The sequence below is a fragment of the Salmo salar genome, chromosome ssa20 (genome assembly GCF_905237065.1).
Source record: "Salmo salar chromosome ssa20, Ssal_v3.1, whole genome shotgun sequence".
NCBI lineage: Eukaryota > Metazoa > Chordata > Actinopteri > Salmoniformes > Salmonidae > Salmo > Salmo salar.
In genome coordinates, this window is record NC_059461.1 from 5,504,489 (window position 1) to 5,516,286 (window position 11,798).

The 11,798-nt window shown below is 41.9% G+C and overlaps 1 protein-coding gene across 3 annotated transcripts in view; it reads left to right on the forward strand.

Moving 5' to 3' along the window:
• ciz1b (cdkn1a interacting zinc finger protein 1b) overlaps positions 1-7,690 on the forward strand; it is a 24,935-nt gene extending 17,245 nt beyond the window's left edge. For all 3 annotated transcript variants that reach the window (XM_014161026.2, XM_014161025.2, XM_014161027.2), the window contains 7 exons: positions 3,159-3,289; positions 3,449-3,545; positions 3,669-3,782; positions 4,134-4,250; positions 4,343-4,421; positions 4,557-4,678; positions 4,816-7,690. In XM_014161026.2, the coding sequence (XP_014016501.1) occupies positions 3,159-3,289; positions 3,449-3,545; positions 3,669-3,782; positions 4,134-4,250; positions 4,343-4,421; positions 4,557-4,678; positions 4,816-5,571 (1,416 nt within the window). In that variant the 3' untranslated portion in view covers positions 5,572-7,690. The remainder of the gene's footprint in view (positions 1-3,158; positions 3,290-3,448; positions 3,546-3,668; positions 3,783-4,133; positions 4,251-4,342; positions 4,422-4,556; positions 4,679-4,815) is intronic.
• The last annotated feature ends 4,108 nt before the right edge of the window (positions 7,691-11,798 follow it).

The window sequence follows — 11,798 nt, forward strand, 5'->3', positions numbered from 1 at the left end:
AAAATAAATTATATATATATATATATATATATATATATATATATATATTTTTTTTTTGTGTGTAATTATATATAAAAAACAATGATTTCAGAAAGCATTCAGTCCCCTTTCCATTTTCCAAATTTTGTTACGTTACAGCCTCATTCTAAAATGGTCTAAGTAAAAACATTTCCTCAATCTACACACAATAAATACCCCCTAATGAAAACAGGTTTTTAGTAATGTTTGCCAATTTATTACAAATAAAAATATATATTATTTACATAAGTATTCAGGCCCTTTGCTATGAGACTCGAAATTGAACTTGGGTGCGTCCTGTTTCTGTTGATCATCCTTGATGTTTCTACAACTTGATTGTATTTACCTGTGGTAAATTCAATTGATTGGACATGATTTGGAAAGGCACACACCTGCCTATATAAGGTCCCACAGTTTAAAAATCTCTGACATAGCAAAACCAAGCCATGAGGTCTAAGCTATTGTGTCGAGGCACAGATCTGGGGAAGGGTACCAAAAACATTCTGACGCATTGAAGGTCCCCAAGAACACACTGGCCTCCATCATTCTTAAATGGAAGAAGTTTGGAACCACCAAGACTCACTAGAACTGGGCGCCCAGCCAAACTGAGCAATCGGGGAGAAGGGCCTTGTTCTTGATCACCTCCCTGACCCCGATGGTCACTCTGACAGAGCTCCAGAGTTCCTTTTGTGGAGATGGGAGAACCTTCCAGAAGGACAACCATCTCTGCAGTACTCCACCAATCAGGCCTTTATGGTAGAGTGGACAGATGTAAGCCATTTCTCAGTTAAAGGCACATGACAACCCGCTTGGAGTTTGCCAAAAGTCACCTAAAGGACTCTTACCATGAGAAACAAGATTGTCTGGTTTGATGAAACCAAGATTGAACTCTTTGGCCTGAATGCCAAGCATCACATCTGGAGGAAACCTGCCACCATCCCTACTGTGAAGCATGGGGATGACAGCATCATGTAGTGGGGATGTTTTTTTAGCATCAAGGGAAATATGAACAGAGCAAAGTACAGAGAGATCCTTGATGAAAACCTTCTCCAGAGCGCTTAGGACCTCAGACTGGGATGAAGGTTCACCTTCCAACAGGACAATGACCCTAAGCACACAGCCAAAACAATGCAGGAGTGACTTCTGGACAAGTCTCTGAATGTCCTTGAGTGCCCCAGCCAGAGCCCGGACTTGAACCTGATCAAACATCTCTGGAGAGACCTGAAAATAGCTGTTCAGCAATGCTTCCATCCAACCTGACAGAGCTTGAGAGGATCTGCAGAGAAGAATGGGAGAAACTCCCCAAATACAGGTGTGCCAAGCTTGTACACAAGAAAACTGGAAGCTATAATCACTGCCAAAGGTGCTTCAACAAACTACTGAGTAAAGGGTCTGAATAATTATGTAAATGTGATATTACTGTTTTAGATTTTTAATAAGTTCACAAAAAATTCTAAAAACCTGTTTTTGCGTTGTCGTTATGGGGTATTGTGTGTAGATTGATGAAGGGGGGAAAAAAAGCAATTCAATACATTTTAGAATAAGGCTGTGAAATGTGGAAAAAGTCAAGGACTGAATACTCTCCGTAATGCACTGTAGATCAAAAAAAAATAAATTGCACCTTTACATAAGTATTCAGATCCTTTACTCAGTACTTTGTTGAAGCACCGTTGGCAGCGATTACAGCCTCGAGTCTTGGGTATGACGTTACAAACTACAAAATGAGGAAGTCAAGGGGTCTGAGTACTTTCCGAATGCACTATACAGTATACTGAAGCCAAAGGTGCATTAACCCCTGTGCGGGCGGGACGGACATCCAGCGAAAAATCATATCGCCATTAGCATAACAAAATGTCATTTAAAAAAAATTGTGATTAATAGGCAACGTGATGAAGTTGAGTTCGCAATTCAGAATTCCACTTCCTGTTTTGATCTGTCGCGGGGTTTTGACTGCCATATGAGTTCTGTTATACTCACAGACACCATTCAAACAGTTTTAGAAACTTTAGGGTGTCTTCTATCCACAAGTATTAATTATATGCATATCCTAGCTTCTGAGTTTGAGTAGTAGGCCGTTTAAAATGGGCACGAATTTCTTTCAAAATGCGCTGTGGCGCCCCCTATCCTAGGCGAACGTCAAGAGGTTTATTAACAAAGTACTGAGTAAAGGGTCTGAATAATTATATAAATGTGATATTTCAGTTTTTCTAAAATCCTTTTTTGCTTTGTGGGGTACTGTGTATAGATTGAGGGACTTTAAAAAAAAAAAAGGTTTTTTTATCCATTTTAGAATGATGCTGTAACATAACAATGTGGGGAAGGGGTGTGAATACCAAATGTGAGCAGTGTTAATTTTGGCAGCTATTTTAGATTTAGTTTTAGTCTTGAAATACCCTTTAGTCTTAGTCACATTTTAGTAATTTCATCCCTTCATTAGTTTTAGTTATCATTCGACCAAAACTCTGGATAATTATAATAATAATTATCCTAGTTTTAGTCAGCCATTTTAGTCACATAATAGTCAGTGCATTGTGCACATTCAGATATTCTTATCCAACTAGGTCTACTATCCCCTCGTATACCTTAGCAGACAACATTGATATTGTTGGAGATTGTAACCAATGCCAGCCATAGTTAACCATATAGGCTATAAAGCATTGGCTACAGATTAAACAATTTACAGTTCTGATTTTCTCCCCATCATAACCATCAAGGTGGCAAATAAGTGGTTTCCTTGAAATGGGAGAATTTGAGCTTTACAAAAATGACAGAAGTATTACTATACTCCTAATATTCAACAAATTTTCATAGGAAAAAAGCTACAGCAACTCGTATTTGCGGACCATGGCGTGAGAGCAGCAACACCGACGAATGAATAACAGATGCACAAAGTGAAAATAGAGCTTTAGATGTGATCAAATCAAAAATAGCCAACATGAAAGTAAGAGAGCAAACATTGTTTCTAGTTGAGGTTATTTACAAGTCAAGTGTCCAGTCTTTGCATCAGTTAAAAAAATTGACGAGTCACGGAACTGACCATCTGGGAGTGTGTCGGAGAGCCAGGCATATCAGCTCAATCAGACCATGCAACTAAAAGATGTAAAATGTATTTTGTCTGTCTGCCCCTCACCTGCCTGCAGAATTTCCAGAACCATATGAACGGATTGGAACATCAACAGCGTATGATGGAGATTCAGCAAGTGAGCAATGCCTGTCTGGCCAATCTATTACCACGGGTTGGCGACTCCCTACAGGGCACACACAAAGTCGGGTAAGGGGCAAACTCTATTACCATATTACTCACAACACTTCTCTATCATCACAATCTGCTGTCAGTGTTAGTGAGACTGAGACACGGGGGCTGGCAGTAGTCAGGCAGCCTGGCAAATGCAACAGGGTGGCTTTCAAATTCTGTTTGGCTACATTCCAGGGGCAAAAAGCCAGCAGGGGTGCAGCGCTGGTGTGCAACCTGCCAAACACACTTTACCGGCGAGCTCATCGAGCACCGGAGGACCAAGGAGCACAAGGTAAAGGTGACGTCAGAGAGAAGCACTAAGGTTGGGGAGAGTAAAAAGGCCAAATGGGCTTTGTGGAGAATGGAAGCGGGTAGAGCCATAGCATTGTAAACATTTTCTTCTCTCTGCCCTAAGCTATCAAAACAGACCTCACGTCCCTTCTGCACCGTCTGCAATCGCCAGTTCAGGACGCCACGGAAGTTTGTGGAGCACATGAAGTCCCGAGAACACAAGCGGAAGGTGGAGGAGGTGTGTGCGTGCATGTGAATAAACAACAGTAGTGCATAATAATGTGTGTTTATGAAATGGCAAATATTGTAGAATCTCATTACCATCCATGGACCTTTTAGTTTTTGGTTTGGGGCATTTTTCCTTGTTTATCATCTATGACTATTGACTAGGCTCGCTTGGCTACTAGCCACTTCAGGGGCAAATCCTAACTGCCACTCTAGTCAAAATTTCAATGCATTACTAAGTGAAAATTAGACAGTTGGGATTTGGCCCTCACGGAGCAATGCACCGTTCATGAAGCACAATGTCCAGCAGGGGGCACTGTTTAGCTCAATGTTGATTCACCCCATTTCTTCCTTTTGAGCCCAGCTCCGGGAGGAAGGAGAGCCAGAGGTCATTGAGGAACTCATCACTGTGGATGCAGTGGGATGTTTTGAGGGAGAAGATGACTTTGAGGAGGAGACCCACGAGGATGAGGATAGCAGGGTATTAATGGACAAAATTTCCCAAGGAACATAACTGCCATGCGTCGTGTATATTTCTTTCCAAGTGTTTAATTTCTCACTCTGTTTTTGCAGGGATCGCAGCCCAGTCAAAGAGCAGTCCCGCTAGAGCATGTGGGGGACTATGAAGCGTTTGATTCCGAAACACAATACGGTGATTATGCTGTTGCTATGATGACACACCCAGTCACTCAGAAAGGATTGAAATAAACTAAACTGTAAGACAGAAAGTGAGACGAAGCATTGTTATTCATTTCCCACCTCCATATCTCTCCATTATTTTCTCCAGGTTCAAGCTTTGTTGTCCCAGTCGCTGGTTTCCTCTGCAGACTGTGCCATAAGTTCTTCTATTTCGAGTCCACGGCCAGGCACTTTCACTGCAAGTCCCTCATACACTTCCAGAACTTACAGGTATGCGCCATAGACCCAATGGCATTCATACTTATTGTCTTGTTGTCAAATGGCAGCAATTACTGACACACATCGCCTCCACAAAGTGCTTGCTCTCTTTTCATTCCTCACATCTGTCTCTTATGTCTCTGTATTAGAAGTACAAAGCCTTGAAGAATCAAAAGAGCTCCGCTGCGGAGGACACCGAGAAGACAAGGACATGCAGCCGAACAGTGGGGGACTCCCCTGACATGAGAGAATACAAGGTGGTTATCCAAGTGGAAAATGACTGTACAAATGACTGCAACATGGCTAGGGACAACACACATCCTTGTGGTACCTCCTCTACCACAATCAAGGTGCATCCTGTTGTCTCTACTCAGGACAAGGCAGAGCAGGACAATATCTCCACTGCCACTCAGCAGGTCTCAGAACAGCTGGACTCAGACTCCGTATTGCCAAATACTGCTGTCCATAGGCCGTGCTGCTGTGCCATCCAGCCTCCTTCTGGCTCAAGCTGTGGATTGAAGAACACGGTGAAGCAGTCTCCATGCCAAAGGTCCCAACCAAGCCTCCAGGAGTATGGGCATGATGTGACTGGAGAAAAATGCTCCTGCAGAGGTGGATGTGCTCTTGCTTTGCCTGCAGGGCAGCAGGACACAAACATGAGCATGCCTCAAACTACAAGTGAGCCACCACGAGGCAGCCTCTTGGAAAGAGAGCATCTGCAGCAGGAGAGCTCCACACTGTTGATGCCACATATACTCGAACTGGACGAGGACAAAGAACTAGTCAACAGAGAGGAAGTGGAACTAAAGGAGTCAGCTGGGATGAAGCCAGGAAAGTCGAGGACCACATCGAAAAGGATGGCCTCCAAAATGAAATCCACAAGGACAACCCACACAAAAACCTGAGAGGACCCAACAGAACCCAGGAAATTAACACAAGTCGTTAATGATGATTCATGGAATATCTACACATTGGGTGTGTGTGAGAGATTGAATGAGTCGCCCAAGATAAGATTTCACAGACAAATCCTGTTTGGTTACAGTAAAGTAGGCCTAGTTTAGTTTGAATAGAATCAACAGTTTGTTACTATTTTATTAAGTGATACCATTCACAGTATTGCAAGGGATCTCCAATCAGTGAGTGAGGCCATATGTTGTTTTCTTTAACCTATCTAGGGGGTGTGGGACGGTAGCGTCCCACCTGGCCAAGATCCGGTGAAATGGCAGAGCGCCAAGTTCAAATTAAATTACTATAAATATTTAACTTTCATGAAATCACAAGTGTAATATATCAAAATAAAGCTTAACTTGTTAATCCAGCCGCCGAGTCATTTCAAAAAGGCTTTACGGCGAAAGCAAACTATGCGATTATCTGAGGACAGCGCTCAGCACACAAAACATTACATACAGTTACCAGCCAAATAGATTAGTCACAAAAGTCAGAAATAGCAATAAAATTAATCACTTACCTTTGATCTTCGTATGGTTGCACTCTCAAGACTCCCAGTTACACAATAAATTCTAGTTTTGTTTGATAAAGTCCCTCTTTATATCCAAAAACCTCAATTTTGTTGGCGTGTTTTGTTCAGTAATCCAATGGCTCAAATGCAGTCACACCAGGCAGACAAATTCCAAAGAGTACCGGTAAATTTCGTAGAAACATGTCAAATTATGTTTATAATCAATCCTCAGGTTGTTTTTAGCCTAAATAATCAGTAATATTTCAACCGGACAATAGCGTCGTCAATATAAAAGAAAAACAAGAAAGGCGCTCTCTCGTTCGTGCGTAGGAAACCGCTCTGGGGACATCCCACTATCCACTGACTCAAAGTTGTCATTCTCCCTCATTTTTCAGAATAAAAGCCTGAAACAATGTCTAAAGACTGTTCACAACTAGTGGAAGCCATAGGGAACGGAATCTGGGTCCTATCCCTTTAAATGGTGGATAGGCTTTCATTGGAAAAACAGCCATTTCAAAATAATGGCACTTCCTGGATGGATTTTCCTCAGGTTTTCACCTGCCATTTCAGTTCTGTTATACTCACATACATTATTTTAACAGTTTTAGAAACTTTGGAGTGTTTTCTATCCAAATCTACTAATTATATGCATATCCTAGCTTCTGGGCCTGAGTAGCAGGCAGTTTACTTTGGGCACGCTTTTCATCTGGAGGTGGAAATAGTGCCCCCTACCTTAGTGAGGTTAAAGAAAGTGCCCTTGAATCATGAGCTCAATCAAGTCTATGTATATATCGTTGTCTATTGCCTCCTTTTGAGCTCTGAACTAATCAGTCCCATTCAGGTCAAAACTATTTGCTTTTGATCATTAAAGGGGCAATATCTCTACAATATTTACAGCTGTTCAATGGTTATTTCAATTGATGATTTACACCAATTAATTCTTGAAGAATATCATTTATAAATGCCTTATGAGCTTAGTACAACTAAGTACAATGAGAATGGCGCCGATTGATGCCGTTTTACGGGCTCCTAACCAACTGTGCTAATTTGTTCGTTTTTTTTCACTTTAACTTATTTTGTACATAATGTGGCTGCTACCATCTTAAATAACTTCTGGACATCAGAACAGCGATTACTCACCTCGAACTGGACAAAGATAAATTATTTAACGAGTCCGATGCGAAGGATATACTGCTTTCTCGGGAACGGGCCTAAATCCTCGTCATTTGCATGAAGAAAAAGGGGGAGGAGATCGGGCTGCCTTCTGAAGATTCGTAGGTGAGTGAGTAAACTTCCACTACCTTCCGTTCTATTGACAAACGTGCAATCATTGGAAAATAAAATGGATGATATACGATCAAGACTATCCTACCAACGGGACATTAAAAAAATCGAATCAAAGTTTATTTGTCACGTGCGCCAAATACAACCGGTGTAGACCTTACAGTGAAATGCTTACTTACAGGCTCTAACCAACAGTGCAATAAAGGTATTAGGTGAACAATAGGTAAGTAAAGAAATAAATACAACAGTAAAAAGACAGTGAAAAATAACAGTAGTGAGGCTATATACAAGCACCGGTTAGTCGGGCTGATTGAGGTAGTATGTACATGTAGATATGGTTAAAGTGCATATATCATAAACAGAGTAGCAGTAGCGTAAAAGAGGGGTTGGTGGATGGCGGGACACAGTGCAGATAGCCCGGTTAGCCAATGTGTGGGGGCACTGGTTGGTCGGTCCAATTGAGGTAGTATGTACATGAATGTATAGTTAAAGTGACTATGCATATATGATAAACAGAGGGTAGCAGCAGCGTAAAAGAGGGGTTGGGGGCTCACAATGCAAATAGTCCAGGTAGCCATTTGATTACCTGTTCAGGAGTCTTATGGCTTGTGGGTAAAAACTGTTGAAGCCTTTTTGTCCTAGACGTGTCACTCTGGTACTGCTTGCCATGCGGTAGTAGAGAGAATGGTCTATGACTGGGGTGGCTGGGGTCTTTGACAATTTCTAGGGCCTTCCTCTGACACCGCCTGGTGTAGAGGTCCTGGATGGCAGGCAGCTTAGCCCCAGTGACGTACTGGGCCGTACGCACTACCCGCTGTAGTGCCTTGCGGTCGGAGGCTGAGCAATTGCCATACCAGGCAGTGATGCAACCAGTCAGGATGCTCTCGATCTTGCAGCTGTAGAACCTTTTGAGGATCTGAGGACCCATGCCAAATAATTTTAGTCTCCTGAGGGGGAATAGGCTTTGTCGTGCCCTCTTCACGACTGTCTTTGTGTGTGTGGACCATTCTAGTTTCAATTCCGACTTCAACTGTATAGGCCATACCTGTTTCCATCTATTCTTATTCTAGGATTTGCAGTTCGCTGTAGCTTATGCTTTGAGGTGATCAACATTATTGATGCTGGTTTGAGGGTGGGTTAAGTTATTTTAAGCTAGGTAATTAACTAAATATATCATCTGATGCATGTATTTGATCTTGTGACTTGCATTGCCATGCTAGAAGACACACTTCGGCAAATCAGTATAGAGACCTTTGTGTTTGCAAACATTGATGCACAAGGGCGATGGGCGCAAGTTGGTGGCATAACAAGGGGGGGATATTATAGAATGCCAGTAAAGAAAATCCTCTATTTACATGTTGCTTATGAGTGCAATTCACACTACTATTGGATTATATTTGGATTTTAAGACTCGTATGAATGTCCTACTTAATATGTTTGTGTCATCATCGCAAATCAACTGCATTATACTTAAACACTTTGCAATCTTTTTTTTGTGTGTTATTTCTTACATTATTAGCCCAGATAGGTTCTTGTGCTGTTACATACAGCCGGAAATAACTTTTTGATATCAGAGCAGCGGTAACTCACCAGTATTACGAATGTGACTTTCCCGAGTTGGATCCTTCTCCACCGGCAGAGAAGAGGTATTCGGAGTGGACTTCTAGTCCGACTCAGGAGGTGTGCACACCATCCACCGTTTCCGAGTATATTACTCGCTAATGTTCAGTCTGGACTATAAACTAGAACAGTTCAGGGTGAGGATTTTCTTCCAGAGCGACATCAGGGACTGTAACATACTGTTTCATAGAATTATGGCTCTCTCGGGATATACTGTCCCCGTCCATACATCCAGTTGGGTTGTCTTTACATCATGCAGACAGTAATAAAGAACTCTGGGAAGAAGGGCGGTTGTGTATGTTTCATGATTAACTACTCATGGTGTGATTGTGATGACATACAGAAACTCAAGTAATTTTGTTCACCTCATCTAGAATACCTCACAATCAAATGCCGACCAAGGGTATCCCAAGAGAATTCTCTTCGGTTATAGTCACAGCCATGTATATTGCCCCTCAAGCCGATACCACGACGGCCCTTAAGGAACTAAACTGGAAACCACATATCCTGAAGCCGCATTTATTGTAGCTGGGGATGGTGGAATGCTTCAAGTTCCTGGGTGTACACATCACTGAAAATCTGAAATGAAATGGTCCACACAGACGATTTCTAGAAAGTGTGTTACTCAATTATATCGATCAATGTTGAGCTCATCCACCATTTGATGAATTATAAATAGTAATTGCTATTAGCTAATTCATATTGTGGTTTCTGTCAGCTAAATATGACCATTACTTCAATCTTTCCTCAGTTAGCGCTAGGACTAATGTAGCCTACATTTTCCAGTTTGGATGATTGTGTATGCTGTTGCTACTTCTGTGATGTCTGAACATTGAATCCAAAAATAAACTGGTCACATTCAGGATATAACTTTTTAGGACTGTGTTTGTTCAAAATGTTTCTGAAAAAACAATGTGGCTAGCTCAAATGCTGACTGTCGCGTCAATCGAAACTGGACGTTCTAAATGTGTTCTAATCACACCAGTTGAGCTTATGCTGCAGGGACCACTGTAGAATGATCACACCCGCTTGTTGGTGTGAAAAGGTTAAATAGCCATCACTAGCCGGCTACCACCTAGTTACTCAACCCTGCACCTTAGAGGCTGCTGCCCTATATACATAGACATTAAATCGCTGGCCACTTTAATAATGGAACAGTAGTCACTTTAGTAATGTTTACATACTGCTTTACTCATCTCATATGTATGATCTTGTCGGAGTCGGTACAGCCGCTGGGTTTCTTCATGCGTCGCACAGACAGAAATAAACATCTCTCTGGGAAGAAGGGCGGGGGTGCTTGTTTCATGATTAACCACTCATGGTGTAATCATAATATACAGGAACTCAAGTCCTTTTGTTCACCTGACCTAGAATTCCTTACAATCAAATGCCGTCCATATTTACATTTTAGTCATTTAGCAGACGCTCTTATCCAGAGCGACTTACAGTAGTGAATGCATACATTTCATACATTTTTTTTCTCCATACTGGTCCCCCGTGGGAAACGAACCCACAACCCTGGCGTTGCAAACACCATGCTCTACCAACTGAGCCACACGGGACCATATCTCACGAGAATTGTCGTCGGTTATTGTCACTGCCGTGTATATCCCCTTCAATTTGGACAAAGTTACGGATATTCTATTGTACTGTATTTTAGTCAATGCCACTCCGACATTGCTCGTCCTAATATTTATATATTTCTTAATTCCCTTTTACTTTTAGCTTTGTGTGTATTGTTCGATACTACTGCATTTTTAGCTAGGAACACAAGCATTTCGCTACACCCGTGGTAACATCTGCTAAATATGTGTGTGTGACTACCGTAATTTCCGGACTATTAACCTGTTTGGGCTAGGGGGCAGTATTGAATTTTGGAAAAAATATGTGCCCATTTTTAACTGCCTCCTACACCAACTCAGAAGCTAGAATATGCATATTATTGTTCAGGTTTGGATAGAAAACACCCTAAAGTTTCTAAAACTGTTTGAATGGTGTCTGTGAGTATAACATAACTCCTATGGCAGGCAAAAACCTGACAAGGTTTCATGCAGGAAGTGGCCTGTCTGACAAGGAGTCGTGCGTCTTGCATCTGTTTATTGAAGAGTAAGGATCTTAGCTGTAACGTGACAATTCCCAGGGCTCCAATAGGCTCTCAGAACCCGGGAAACCTGAACGATGACGAGGCAGCCTCTGGCTGAAACAGATTATCGCCTTATCCAAGTGGCCGATCAGAGGACCATTGAATGAGGCGCGTGCACTATTCGCCCCCGTGGAGAAATTTCATTCGGCTGTTTAGCTTATTGCAGATTCCCGGTCGGAATATTACCGCTTTTCTACGAGATAAATGGCATAAAAATGTTAAACAGCGGTTGACATGCTTCGAAGTACGGTAATGGAATATTTAGACATTTTGTCACGCCATGCGCCATGTGCGCGACCGTTATTTACCATTCGTATAGTGTCTAGAACGCACGAACAAAACAGGATATTTGGATATAACGATGGATTATTTGGGACCAAACCTACATTTGTTATTGAAGTAGAAGTCCTGGGAGTGCATTCTGACAAAGAACAGGAAAGGTAAGAACATTTTTCTTATAGGAAATAGGATTTTGGTGAAGGCTAATCTTGCCGGGTGTCTAAATAGCTAGCCGTGATGGCTGGGCTATGTACTTAGCTTTTCGGATGAAGCACATTTTGCAATATTCTATTTTAAAATCGGACATATCGAGTGCATAGAGGAGTAATGTATCTATAATTCTTAAA